The sequence below is a fragment of the Macaca fascicularis genome, chromosome 7 (genome assembly GCF_037993035.2).
Source record: "Macaca fascicularis isolate 582-1 chromosome 7, T2T-MFA8v1.1".
In the NCBI taxonomy this organism is placed as follows: Eukaryota; Metazoa; Chordata; class Mammalia; order Primates; family Cercopithecidae; genus Macaca; species Macaca fascicularis.
In genome coordinates, this window is record NC_088381.1 from 35,846,288 (window position 1) to 35,861,221 (window position 14,934).

General features: G+C 44.0%; 1 protein-coding gene and 2 long non-coding RNA genes across 3 annotated transcripts in view; 1 reads left to right on the forward strand and 2 right to left on the reverse strand.

Annotated features, from left to right (window-relative positions):
• The window catches only part of MYO1E (myosin IE), a 240,056-nt gene extending 234,529 nt beyond the window's left edge, over positions 1-5,527 (reverse strand). Inside the window, exon 1 of the mRNA XM_045395539.2 lies at positions 5,157-5,527. Coding sequence (XP_045251474.2) covers positions 5,157-5,159 — 3 coding nt within the window. The 5' untranslated portion in view covers positions 5,160-5,527. The remainder of the gene's footprint in view (positions 1-5,156) is intronic.
• A 110-nt stretch (positions 5,528-5,637) lies between these two features.
• On the reverse strand, positions 5,638-6,142 carry LOC141407205 (uncharacterized). The gene is made up of 2 exons (XR_012415004.1): positions 6,004-6,142; positions 5,638-5,746 (listed from the first exon to the last, which is right to left on the reverse strand). It is a non-coding gene; the product is annotated as an uncharacterized lncRNA (long non-coding RNA).
• On the forward strand, positions 5,681-14,934 carry LOC135971814 (uncharacterized). Its single transcript, XR_012415003.1, has 3 exons — positions 5,681-5,818; positions 12,885-12,982; positions 14,312-14,934. It is a non-coding gene; the product is annotated as an uncharacterized lncRNA (long non-coding RNA).

Consider the following 14,934-nt stretch of genomic DNA (forward strand, 5'->3'; position numbering starts at 1 on the left):
TTCACATGTACGGTTTAAGTTCTATGGGTTGTCAAAGTCCATGTCATTATGTTAGGGCTGGCTTTTATAGTTGTACTTCTCTCAAGTGTGGCTGTCCCAAAGATATATGAAAACAATACTTTGCTAGGATGCCCCAAAATCCTTTTGTCTCTGCCAACATAAATTCTGAAATTGAAATTCAAAACACAATTTGTTTAGCACTATCACAGAATGTGATTATAAGGCTGAGATGTTTATTTTAATATCTTCGGCATTTAACCTTTAACCTCTTATTTACTCTGTAAATATCATCTCAGCATGCTGAGAAAAAGAAAAAAAATTTTTTAACTCACCATTAAGAAACATTTTAATCACAGATTGGTAAAAACACAAGTTGCTGCATTTTTGCAAAAAAAAAAAAAAAAGACTCAAACTTGGAAAATCATGACTGTACATAATTCCTATATATCCTACCATGAAGTTTATAATACCTTGCACTTACACAGATTTAAAATATTTCTGCTTTTTGAAGCAGATAAAGAGCTTTCTCAAATTCCTAACAAATAATAAGGCCCCATACTTGTCTCATGAGGAAACACAAGGCACTATATGTTGTCTTTCACTGAGTCTCACCGGAGCTCTTCACATGCCCACAGTAGGCACAGAAGCAAAATGTTGTATTCCAAGTTATCAGAATGCTCACCACTGCTCATTATCTAACCCTCAGGATAACTCCTGAGACAGACCTCCAATTCATGAGATTCAACTGAGAAAGGAGTGACAAACAAGAAGTCCATCATGTGACATTGGAGGCCATGGCATTTTCAGTGGAGGAAGGAGTTGAAGGGTTGAAGAGAAAAGTTCAATTTGCAGCCTCACCACTCGTGGAACCATCCTACACAGGTGCTGAAATAGCTCCAAATAGTAGCAGCTGGATGCAGACTTTCCCTGTTATAATAGCTTAGAGATTGTATGGGCTGAAAATACCAGGCAGCTCCCTCTCTTTAGGGAGACCCAGTAGGAAGGTGCGGATGTATCAATAAATATTGAACGCCACTACTGGGTATGTGGTGAACGTTTAGTCATTCTTCCTGGTGAGTGAATGAGAAGAAGCACTGTGGTTCACAGAAGGACACCATGTTAAGACTTACACTAAAGTGGCTGCAAACAGCTAAACTGCAGGTGTGTTTGGCCCCTCTGAGATGATCAAGTCACATATGAAAATTGGCAGAGGCCAGGCGTGGTGGCTCACGTCTATAATCCTAGCACTTTGGGAGGCTGAGGCGGGCAGATCACCTGAGGTCAGGAGTTTGAGACCAGCCTGGCCAACATAGTGGAACCCTCTCCAAAAAAAAAAAAAAAAAAAAAAAAAAAAAAAAAAAAAAGTTTGCAACCACTGACAAGGCTGTAGTCCTCAGCAAAAGTGTGGTGGGAGGTGACTTTCAACTTCAGTGAACGTCTGCTTCTTATACTTCTCCATCCCTCTCCATCCACTGCTCCACTCGTTTTCTCTCCAAGGAGATGCCTGGCCTCTCAAATATTTCCCAACTAGGACAGCCCACTCACACTTGTCCCTAGATAATGTCCCGGACTCTAGGTATTTCCCTAACCCTTTGCCTCCATCAGAACTTTTTTTGTGCTTGATCCCATTCCTTTCTGGTTTTGTTTTGTTGTATTGTGTTGTTTTGACTAGGAGACTGCTAGCTATCTGATAAACTAATCAGTGGAAATCAAGTAGGTTACCTTCCCAGGAAACATTTGAAATGTATTCCAAACTTTCTAAATACATGCCATGCCGTCACCTAAAGGAACTTACCTACCTTATCATCAGTTATCCATCAGATTTCTAGGTTGTAAATCTATTCCTGGGTATTCTTGTGTGTCATATCTATAATTTACTCACAAGTATATGCAAGTAAGGAAAAGGGAACAGATCTTGAACATGTTCTGAGGTGATGGTCAATTCAGATTTGCTCAAATATTTCTGTATATTTAAAGCACAGAAACCTTGCATTAAAATGAATCACAATTTCTGGATCCAAAGTACACAGCAGATCTAGAGCCATGGGTTTGAGTCTATCAGAGAGTTCAAACTGGTCATGGGCACAATAGCTGAATTTCCTTTGCGGATGATGATAAACCCAGATTCTCCAAAGGAAGCCTTAGATGTGTATTACGATTAAAGTCAACAGAGATTTTTTTGTACTCTGCTAAACAACCTACACTAAATTATAAAGATGTGCAGGGTTTTTTTTAACTTCTTCGAGTCTCCTAAGGAAAAAGACACAAATAACTATTGCCTGGTAGTGTTCTTAGTTTTCTCAAGATAGAAAAGTGTCCCAAAGTGAGTTTTCAGGAGGAAGATAGAAGGTGAACTACAAGCTGTACACTGTTTTCATGAGTCAGAAAATGAAAATGGCTATTTTCCTTATGAGTCACAACTGAATGAGTCTTAGTAGGGCCTCGGGTACAGATGGAGAGCCCTCCTACTATGCTACCAGACTTCCTAAAAGACACATACACACAAACACACACACACTTACACCGAAGAAGTCCACAGTACAGGTGCTCTCCCTACAGCCCAGCCAAGGGCCTTCTTTTTCTTCTTCTTCCTAATAATTTTTAACTGAAACAGGGTCTCACTATGTTACCCCAGGATGGTCTTGAACTCCTGGGCTCAAGTGATCCTCCTGCCTCAGCCCCTCCCAAAGTGCTGGGATTACAGGCGTGAGCCACTGTGCCTGGCTGCCAAGGGCCTTCTGATGACTGTTAGCCTCCACGCTAATCTTCAGCCACACCCAAAGAAGGTAATGTCCTTTCCCTTCCTGTTCTAAGCAGCTGAAGGGATACAACTTGGCCAGGCCTGGGCACATGTAGAACACAAAATGAAGTATCATTTGGCTTGCCGGAATCTTACATAAACATTAAATATTGTAACTTGGGTTTCTGATAATATTTAAGATGATGCTGTATTCTAAGGCAACTTCACATACATAATGAACAATTTTTCAAGTCAGGAAAGAAATGATTAACTTCAGCCACATCACTCTGGATCCAGTAGATCTACCAATGGCACATCTCCTGTTTCAGGACAGCCAGCTGTTTCAACTTTTCCCTCAGCTAACTGTGACCTCAGCAATCGTATCTGATGCACAGATAGTCGCCTGGCGGCGCACAACATGCCCATCTGTGCTGATGGCAGGGAGCCCATCAATCGGTAAGTCACACCTTGTCCCCGGATAGAACCATCTCCTTCCTAGAGCATGCCTTCTTCGCATGCATTTAACCAAACCTCCACTTCATCTGCAAGGGGGCTGAATTAAGCATGGTGTCCCAGGTTTCGGAAAAGGCAACCGAAACTATATTTCAGTCCGTTCAGCATGAAAAATGAGTTTAACCGAGGGGAAGTTAATTTCCTCAAGGTACCACTCAAGTACTTAAATTCAGTAAGATTCTTTAAGTTCTTGACATAAACACATTGATTTTTTTAAGAAATATTGACCCACGGAAAATGATTACAGCAATTCTCAAGTACCAGGACTATTACATTGCTTCAATTCAAGGGACCAGGTGCCCAGTGAGGTAGCTTCACCCAAACACAGGCCCAATGGGAATGGTTCTCTGCTGGGGTGAGGGGAGGGGTCCAAAGTAACGTGGAGTAGACTGACTTCTTAAACCTTAAAACCGGAAGAGGAAATTTAGAGATAAAGTGTTCTCTTAGATGGGGCAAAAGTGACTTAATTTTGGACTATGTAAAAAGAAAAGGCTTTGGTCGAGGACGCCTTGAAAGGTTTCTCATTGATGTTTGTTTGTAATCATTCTTTTGAATAAACAGCACGGGGCAAGGGGGCATCTGAGCTTTGAGTGCAGGTTTCGATGGGCCTCGGCTGCTCCTTCCTCAGGCTGCTCATCGGATTATCGATTGTTTAATTAGTGTTGTGCTGGTTATCATTTTGACTTGGTTCTCTTCCACAGCCATTAGGAAACAGCAGCAAACCAGAAGAGGACGACATCATCCACCTAAGCAGGACTACTTGAAAAGAAGCAAGTGTGAAAACTATGAAGACTTGTAATAGTTTTTTTTTTTTTTTTTTTTTTTTTTTCCTCTCTCTCTCTCTCTCTCTGATGAACTGCCTATCTCTTCAAAATAGAGTCCTTGCTTTTGTGCCCCGGAAAGAAAAGTACACCACGCCAAAGCCCAAGGGAGGTGGCTAAGGTTATACAGGGAGGGAGGGGAGTGCAGCTGGACTGGGGAGGTGGAATAGCAGAAAAGTCACAAGTCAAAGAGGTGACCCCTTCCATACATTCCAAAAGTGCCAAAGGGAAAAGAGCAACAAACTTGAAACTCGCGAGAGCGTCATTCCGTGCGAAACGTCCCCTGGATCCCCGAAAAGCCCCGGTCCCCTCGCGCTTGGGAAGGGGTGGGGTCCTCTTCGGGAGGTGTTTACTCGGCGTCCCGGGCGCCCAGACCTCCGGGGTCGGCGCCCGGCACAGGTCCGGGACGGCGTAGCTGCCGTCAGCGCCCGGATCGCCCCGGCTCTCCACAGCCAGCCCGCTGGCCGCCAGGTGCTCGCCCTACCTGGCGCCCCCGCCTGCCTTTGTGCGGCCCGCGCCGCCCCTCGCCAGGGCAGGCCGGGGACCGCCCCCGCCCGCGTGCCGCTGCCAGGCGGGACAGCTGCGGGCGCTGCCGGGCGGCGGAGCGGCGGCGGGGAGGAGAGGGAGTCGGCGAGAGGGTGCCCGGGGCGGGGCGGGCACGGCCGCGGGGAGGGCAGGGGGCGCCGCCAGCGGCTGCGGCGCGAGTCTGCGAGCACCTCCCCTGCCGGCTGCATCCCCCACGTCCCAGCAGGAGGAGGGGACCCCCTAGCGCGCCGTGCCCCTCGCCGCCGATGCGCCCACACCCTGGCTTCCGACAGCTGGCAGCCATAGCAACCCGGCCACAGAAAGTTTCGCGACGCAGAAGGCGACTTGGAATAAAGTTTTCCTTGGCCCCTCGCTCACTCTCCCCCGGCCCGGGTTTACGGAAAGCGGCAGGAAATCAGAGCTCGCGACGTGCCGGCTCCCGCGTCCACCTTCTCCACTCCTGGCCCGGGCAGCGCGCCCAAGGTGGGTGCACCGCGCCGGGGTTTCCTGCCCAGTCCCCCGGCCCGGCGTCCTGGGACGCGGCGCGGCCAACTCACCATGGTGACTCGCGCCGCGGTCGCGCCTCCGAGTCCCGCTGCCGGGGAGCTGGGGCTGGAACGCAGTCTCCTGGGCGAACTTCAAAAGTTGGTTCCCCTCGCCAAAAGCAGGCTCCCGACACCCAAGCACTCACAGGAGCCAATGGGAACCCAGGGGGGACTCCATCCAGGCGGGATCGGCGGCGCTAGGTGAGGGCGAGACGGCTGCGACTTAGCAGGCGCGGCGCATACTGCGGAGGGCAGGAGCCCACTCGGAGCCGCCGCTTGCCGCCGGCCCAGGTGAGTCCGATGCACTCGGAGCGTCCGCCTCGCTAGCCTGCCTCGTTCCTCTTTCTTCGGCCACTTAATCCGTACTCCTCTGGCTGAGTCTCGGCTCGGGCCGGGCAATCTGTCCATAAATGGAGAACTCAGCTCAGGCCTGACCAATCAGGGTTTGTTTTCGCAGCGTCACTCCTCAGGGAAACCGTAGTAGCCAACAAGCTTGGAGCTGCTGGAGTTTCCAAAGACCTCTGGATCCTGTAGTCCTCCTCCCGCGCCAGCCTCCGAAGAAATCTGCGGACCCAGCTCGCTCCTGGTAGCAAGGACCCGAACTGTAAGGAAGAAAACCCTCGTGAAAGAGGAGCAGACCTTTCACTTCGCTGCGTTTTAAGACGAAAGTTAGGGTGGGTTTCGCTTCCAAGTTGAAGTGGCATGCATGATTTTCCCAGAACTTTTTTTTTAAGAAGGAAATATTTTATCAGCATAAAACATCAGAGTCGTGGCAGCAGCCCAAAGGAAATCCTTTTTCTTTCCTACGTCTAGATTGTGAGCAAAGTCAAAAATATCATTTCCCCACCCCTCCTTTTACCTGAATTTCCTTGGAAAACAAAGGAAGCCTTCCGGCTGCTTTTTCTTTCTTTTCTTTTTTCTGTTTTTCTTTCTCTTTCCTTTCTTCTTTTTTCTTCTTTTTTTTTTTTTTTTTTTTTGCACATTTTGATGACAGAAAAGTTGTTGCACGTGCGGTGGGCAGAGGGAAGGAGAGAGGAGAGATAGGTGGGAAGAAACCCCATCCAACCTCAGCCAACACATCTGCTGAAAACAATCAGAACTGTAAAAATGCATTATTACAGAGCGTCGAATTTCCCAGAAGATTGGCGGGGGGGTTGGTGGGGGGGAAGCAGAATCTCAAAATCAGGGTAGGGAGTTTGATTTCATTGTTCTGGAGGCTGAGGAAGTAAATTTGGTGGGTCTTAACAGGCTCCCTTCCTGGGATCTGTAGAAGATAAAACTGATAAACTTGAGGGCATAGAGAAAAAACTATGAAGCATAATGATACTATGATACTTTCTGAAATTCGGTTGAGGCTAATCCCAGCACTTTGGGAGGCTGAGGTTGGTGGATCACCTGAGGTCAGGAGTTTGAGACCAGCCTGGCCAACATGGTGAAACCCCTTCTCTACTAAAAATACAAAAAATAGCCCGGCATGGTTGTGCATGCCTGTAATCTCAGCTACTCGGGAGGCTGAGACACAAGAATTGCTTGAACAGGGGAGGCGGAGGTCGCAGTGAGCAGAAATCGTACCACTCCACTCCAGCCTGGGCGACAGAGCAAGACTCTGTCTCAAAAAAAAAGAAAAAGAAAAAGAAAAAAATTTGGTTGTAGCTCTTCACTTGACTATCTGAGCATAGAGTTAGAAAGGGTGTTAAACATTATCTTGTCTAAAAGGGTAAACAAAATGTTACAACATGGACAAATCTCGAAAATACCGTGTTAAGTGAAAGAAGCCAGGAGCAAAAGACCACATATTATATAATTCCATTTATATGAAAGTTCAGGATAGGAAAATCTATAGAGATAAAAAGTATATTAGTTGTTTGCTAGGGGCTGTGGGAGAGGGGAAATGGAAGTACTTGCTAATAGGTATGCATTTTCCTATCAAAGTGATGAAAATATTCTGGAATTAGATAGTGGTGATGATTGTACAAGTTTATGAATATACTAAAAACCACTGTTGTGCTTTTTAAATGGGTGAATCACATGGTGTGTTCATTATATCTCTTTTAAAAGTTGAAAAAAAATCATATTGTCCAAATTCTTGTAGTAATCATTCACATAGTTTGGCAACAATATAATCGAATGTGTATTATAAGACAGCACGGCTAAACACTGGAGTTACAACTGGTCCCTGCCCTCACTGAGCTTACAATTTTAGAATGGGGAAAACAAATGATGAATTTTTTAAAAGAATAAATAACTACAGGAAAGAAGCAAGCATAATGAAACACAACAGTAGTTTTGTGCAAGGAACTGTCATATTTGGAGCTGTAGTTTAGGGTAGGAAATTCATCTGGTATGGTTACGTAGTATGAATTGGAAAGAAAACGCATGGCATCTGTACTAGGCATTGCCTAGGTACACACAGACATGATAAATTCTCAGATAAGTCTGACTCCATATCTCATAGGGGAATATCACCTTCAAAATATTATTGGGCCAGCTAAACTCAGTGGCTCATGCCTACAGTGCTAGTGCTTTAGGAAGCCAAGATGGTAGGATCGCTTGAAACCAGGCATTCAAGACCAACCTGGGCATCAGAGCAAGACTCTATTAAAAAATTATAATAATAAAATTTAGCTGGGCATTATAGTACATGCCTGTAGTCCCAGCTACTTGGGAGGCTGAGGTGGGAAGATCGTGTGAGGCCAGGAATTCGAGGCTGTAGTGAGCTATGATCATGCCACTGCGCTCCAGCCTGGGCAACAGAGTGAAGCCCTGTCTCAAAACAACAAAACCTATCATGAATTTTAGGAATGTATGAACAGAGGTTATCAAAATGGAAATGTCAGCTTACCAGTAACACAAGAAACACTACCTAAACCACCATCCCATCCATGGTCAACCCTGATTAGTAGTCAGATTGACATAGGCTTTGAGATATACAAAGGCGTAGTTTCTTTCCCAAATATAGCCCAGGAATACAATGAAACACTGAAAAACTCTTAATAATCCACTGACAGTCAACTGACAATTGAACAGTCTTGGATTTATCAAAAACTACCTTGAGACTATTCGTCCATTATATCATCATTTCTGATTATTTTTTTAAAAATGTTTTAGTGTTTACTTTTATTGCCCTAATAATCTGTAATCTCTTTCAAGTTTCAAGAGGCACACCTAACTGTAGTAGGCAGGACTTTGATGAAGATGTATGCTTGTGTTTATTTTTTATAATATATATGAGATTTTATATGCATATATGATTTATAGATATGATTATATATTTTATAATATATATGAGAATGAGACTGTTATAAAGTCATATATATATATAAAAGTAGTGCTTTATGTATTATGAGATTTGGTGACGCACAGACTTGAAGTCTGGTGTTTCTACTTAGCTGTGAGATCTTAGTTTCTCTGAACTTCAGTTCTCTTATTGATAAAACAGATTGATGTGAGCATAAAAGGAAATGTGTGTAAAGATGGTCAGTAAATGTGGATTCCTTTTTCCCTTCATCCATCTCAGGTGTTCTAGGTCAGAGATTCAGAGCTGGAAACCTAGATGAGAATGGATAGACCATGGCCCCTGAATTGCATGCCAAGGGTAGGGACTGTTTGTGTGTGCTCTTTTCTTTAAGTAGAGTGTTAAGAGCTTTCATCAGATTCTCAAAGATGCCTTAACAGACAAAATATTAGAAGCCACAGCTCTTGATCATATTAGTTATGCTTCTCTTGGCTTTTGTTTCTGTTGTTGTGTTTTTCTTGAGGCATATAGATTAGAACTAAGCGTGATGCCTTAAGGCCAGAGGCTCAGCTTGGATTCTCAAAACAGAACCCACTAATTCCCAGTTTGAGTGTAGAATATCGTGTGTGGTCATGTGATACAGCCTATGATTTCATGAAGAATCACTTCAAACCTGTTCCCGCTCCATCCTCAATTTAGGGAAGGTGGTACATTGTCAGTTTGGGCTAGAACGGCCTCTTACATACTTACAGCCTGATATCCCTGGGAGAGTCTTGGTTTATGCCTTTAGTCCAATGAATGTATTAATTGTACCCATCTTTCATTCCCAAAAAGGCCTAATTTGAATAATAACTTATATGGTCACCCTAGATTTCTGGCCAAATTACATTTTTAAAAATCCTCACCTTTTAAAATGAACATTTTCCCAATTCTGATTTCCATCTGTTTTTCAGAGGCTTCAGTACTATATTGCCAGATATTTATTCTTTCTTTCTTTTCTTTTTTTTTTTTTTTTTTTGAGATGGAGTCTTGCTCTGTCATCCAGACTGGAGTGCAGTGGCGCGATCTTGGCTCACTGCAACCTCTGCCTGCCAGGTTCAAGCAATTCTCTGCCTCAGCCTCCCAAGTAGCTGGAATCACAGGCACCTGCCACCACGCCGGCTAATTTTTGTATTTTTAGTAGAGCTGGGGTGTCACCATCTTGGCCAGGCTGGTCTTGAACTCCTGACCTCATGATCTACCTGACTCAGCCTCCCAAAGTGCTGGGATTACAGGTGTGAGCCACTGCGCCTGGCCTTGATTTGTTTGTTGAGACGGAATCTTGCTCTGTCACCTAGATTGGAGTGCAGTGGTGAGATCTCAGCTCACTGCAACCTCTGCCTCCCAGGTTCAAGTGATTCTCCTGCCTCAGCCTCCAGAGTAGCTGGGAATACAGGCGCCCACCACCATGCCTGGCTAATTTTTGTATTTTTAGTAGAGACGGGGTTTCACCATGTTGGCCAAGCTGGTCTCAAAGTCCTGACCTCAAATGTTCTGCCTGCCTCAGTCCCCCAAAGTGCTGGGATTATAGACTTGAGCCCGGCTAGATATTTATTTTTATTCAAGACCATAGTAGCAGTGAAGTGGAAGCAAGTTTTAAAACTGTAAAACTCATTCTAGACACATGATGGAGCTAGTCAGATGAGACTTGGTACATCCCTTGGCATGATTAATTGCATTTTTCTGGGGCTGAATGAAAAGGAACCAATAAAAAAACAAAACGAATACAAAGTAAAATTTTCTGTATAAACCTATCAGTGAAATAAATCATTGTTTATGCTTCTGGAAAGCAGCAAGAAAATAATATTGAGCAATAAAACTAGTTTCCCTGTCAATACCATAAAAAAATCATTCAGAATGCACTCACAACACTAAAGTTAATTAATTTGGCTGGGTGTGGTGACTCACGCCTGTAATCCCAGCACTTTGGAAGGCAGGTGGATCACCCAAGGTCAGGAATTCAAGACCAACCTGACCAATATGGTGAAACCTTGTCTCTACTAAAAATACAAAAGTTAGCCGGGTGTGGTGGCCTGCGCCTGTAGTCCCAGCTACTGGGGAGGCTAAGACAGGAGAATTGAACCTGGGAGGCGGAGGTTGCAGTGAACCGAGATCCTGCCACTTCACTTCAGCCTGTGTGGCAGAGCAAGACTCCGTCTCCAAAAAAAAAAAAAGAAAATTTGTTAATGGGAAAATTAGGAACCTTTAACAAGACACTAATGAAAGAGAGACTTGTATCATTATCAGTGTGAAATGTCCTCTACAATTCACTGTTTTTATCATAACACATATCATATATTAGGTTCACTAGATATTAGCTACTAAGTGCTTAATGTACAATATCTTATTTAATCTTCCATACGACCTTGTTAGCTCCATTTGCAGTTAAGAAACTAAGTTGAATCGAGGCCATCCTGGCTAACACGGTGAAACCCCGTCTCTACTAAAAAATACAAAAAGCTAGCCGGGCGAGGTGGTGGGCGCCTGTAGTCCCAGCTACTCGGGAGGCTGAGGCAGGAGAATGGCGGAGCTTGCAGTGAGCTGAGATCCGGCCACTGCACTCCAGCCCGGGCGACAGAGCGAGACTCCGTCTCAAAAAAAAAAAAAAAGAAAGAAAGAAAAAGAAACTAAGTTGGGAAGACTTAAAGTAATTTGCCCAAGCTATTACTCTGCTATCCTGCATCAAATACATACATTTGCCTGGCTCTGAAGCCTACACTATTACCCTTTAAGCAGTGATTGTGTAATAGAAATGTCCATCCGAAGAAATTGTCCCTAATGCAGGCCCAAAATGAATAGGAGCACACTTATTAAAACCCCGTGAGCCTTTCCAAACCAGAGCTCTCAGAAAAAGCGTTGCTTTTTAATGGAATATAAAAATTCTATTTGCATAATGAGTTTAACTCTAAACACTTTTTCCCTCTAGTATGTTGGTATTGGTTTATAAAAAGGATGTAGAAGAGAATTTCACCAGTTGTATAATGTAATATGATGCTACTTCTGATTAAGATAAAATTAAGGCCGGGCACGGTGGCTCAAACCTGTAATCCCAGCACTTTGGGAGGTCGAGGCAGGTGGATCACCTGAGGTCAGGAATTCAAGACCAGCCTGGCCAGCATGGTGTAACCCCATCTCTACTAAAAATACAAAAAACGTAACTGGTCATGGTGGCAGGCACCTGTAATCCCAGCTACTCAGGAGGCTGAGGCAGGAGACTCACTTGAACCCAGGAGGCAGAGGTTGCAGTGAACCAAGATAGTGCCATTGCACTCCAGCCTGGATGACAGAGGTAAAAAGATAAAATTATTTTGCTGTAACAATTATTTTACTGAAGTAAAGGAATAGAAATGATTTAAACATATGCTTAAATTAGCAGCTTATTAAAAGCATGTTTATGTAGATTATTATATTTTCTCTGATTTAAATCAATATTTTATTTTCTCTCTTCCAGTTTCAATTTGATTTTTATATTCAGAAGATAAACCTTGATCTTCCTCCAAATCTAAAAAATTTGGAGTTGAAATAATGAGTTATGGTGGGCCATGATCTAGCAAAGAATGAGGAAGTCCATGGAAATGAGCTTTGCATATAACTAAATCTCCTGTCCATACCCTGATGTTCTTTCTTTTCCTCATTCACTGTCAATGTTTAGTTTCCTGTTGGATTCTGTGTATTCTTATAAGTCATCTGAGCTCTTTGCTGCAACAAGGTAAGGCATGAATCAATAAAGATGTGCATTTCAAAAAGTAAAAAATAACAAATCTCTGCATGAACCTTGCCTTTTGTCCTTTTTTCTTTTTCTTTCTTTTTTTTCTTTCTTTTTTTTTTTTTTTTGACAGCATCACACTCTGTCTCCCAGGCTGGAGTGCAGTGACACAAACGTGGATCACTGCGCCAGGCTCAAGTGATCCTCCCGCCTCAGCCTCCCAAGTAGCTGGGACCATAGGCACACACTACCTATAGCTCAGCTAATTTTTTTATTTTTTTGTGGAGACAGAGTCTCACCGTGTTACCCAGGCTGGTCTCGAACTCCTGGGCTAAAGCAGTCCTCCAGCCTCGGCCTCCCAAAGTGCTGGGATTGCAGGCATAAACCACTACACCCAGCCAAATCTTGTTGTTTTTAGACACGAAAACTTTTTTTTTAACTTTAAGAAAAGTTTTTTCTGAATGAAACCACACATTTCATTGACTTCTGAAAATACACTGAATGTCAAGCAGCTTTTGCTTTAAGACTCAAGGTTATTACCATAAATATTGATTATTGCACAGGATTGCACGAACCGAGGTCCTTGGGGACTATCAAATGAAATGACTGTTTGCCACTGTCATGGTCTTGGACTGCTGTACTTATATGGTTCTCCTGTCTCTTTTTTTTTTAAGTTTATATCCTCCACTGGCAGAGACTTATTTATTTATTCATTTATTTATTTATTTATTTTGAGATGACATCTTGCTCTGTTGCCCAGGCTGGAGTATGATGGCGTGATTACAGCTCACTGCTGCCTTAAACTCCCGGCCTCAAGCTGTCCTCCTGCCTCAGCCTCCCAAATTGCTGGAATTACAGGTGAGTGACCACACCTGGCCAAGAGAGACTTTTTTCTCCCGTTATCTGTTGCTCCAATTTAGTTTCTTTTAGTAACAAGCATCAGAAGAGCACATGGGTTACTTTAAGGAAAAAAATATATTTCTATATAAATTTATATATATATTATATATTATATAAATATATTTTATATAGATTTATATGTTATATAAACATTATATATAGATTTATATTTATATTATATATTTATATATTATATAAATATATATATATATATATATTTTTTGAGATGGAGTCACTCGGTTGCTCAAGCTGGAGTGCAGTGGCATGATGTCAGTTCACTACAACCTCTGCCTCCCAGGTTCAAGCGATTCTCCTGCCTCAGCCTCCTGAGTACCTGGGATTACAGGTGTGAGCCACCATGCCTGGCTAACTTTTTTTTTTTTTTTTTGAGTTACAGTCTTGCTCTGTCTCCCAGGCTGGAGTGCAGTGACGCGATCTCAGCTCACCGCAAGCTCTGCATGCCATCCTCCTGCCTCAGCCTCACAAGTAGCTGGGACTACAGGTGCCCACCACCACGCCTGGCTAATTTTTTGTATTTTTAGTAGAGACGGGGTTTCACCATGTTAGCCAGGATGGTCTCGATATCCTGACCTTGTGATCTGCCCGCCTTGGCCTCCCAAAGTGCTGGGATTACAGGCATGAGCCACTGCACCTGGCCACGCCTGGCTAATTTTTGTATTTTTGGTAAAGACAGGGTTTCATCATGTTGACCAGGCTGGTCTTGAACTCCTGACCTCCAGTGATCCAGCCGCTGTGGCCTCCCAAAGTGCTGGGATTACAGGCATGAGCTACCACGCCCGGCCTTTGCTTTATTTTTTTGTTTTTGTTTTTGTTTTTGTTTGAGACAGAGTCTCACTCTGTCACCCAGACTGAAGTGTACTGGCACGACCTTGGCTCATTGCAACCTCTGCCTCCCAGGTTCAAGCGATTCTCATGCCTCAGCCTCCCAAGTAGCTGGGACTATAGGTGTGCACCACCACACCTGGCTAATTTTGGAATTTTTAGTAGAGACAGGGTTTTGCCATGTTGGCCAGGCTGGTCTCGGACTCCTGGCCTCAAGTGATCCACCTGCCTCAGCCTCCCAAAGTGCTGGGATTACAAGCATGAACCACTTCACCAGGCCAGAAAGAAATTTTTTTAAGGTATACATGCCCAGCAGCCCAGGAAAAACAGAAGACAAAAGAAGGCAGGGCTGTGCATCTCTGCATAGTTGAATGTTCTGTTCTTCTCTGTCTCTTGAAGCTTCTCCCGCTTAACTCACAGTTGTTCCTCTTCCCCTAATTTCAGCTTGCAAAGTGCCTGTAGCCTGTCATGATCCTGATGTGGGCCCCAGAACAACCTTTCTGCAGCGTTGCCCACAGCTCACTAGAAACTTCCCTCTAGGCCTTTTGATTCAAGTTCCATAGGGAGAAAGGGAGGGAGAGAAAAACAGAGAGAGAATCTGACTCACCCAGCTCAACCTTTTAAACCACTCCACCCAGGTCATAGGTCACTGACAAGGAAGGCTCTACTGGGACCCGGTGCCTGTCCAGTCGCATTCCAAGTGAATGCTGTGAGAGGAGTGGTGTCCTAAAGCCTACTGCCCCATTAAGAAGAGATGGCAAATGGGGACAGAGTCTCTGGGGAGGGAAGACAGGGTAGACACTCCAAATTTGGGGCATGGAGCAGTTTGCTGACTGTGCCTGTCTGCTGCCTTGATTTCTACACTTACGAGTCCAGGAGGGTAATTCCATTCACCTCTTCAACAGAAAAAAATGTATGGCCTTTGTAACGATCATCATTTCCCCTTTATCGTCATTACGCCTGTAAATGTGTTTACATACTGGAGATGTGACATCACTTTTCCTTTATTATCATGTACTTATAAATGTGTTTTTGATTACATGCCTTTAAATATTTCTGTAAACACC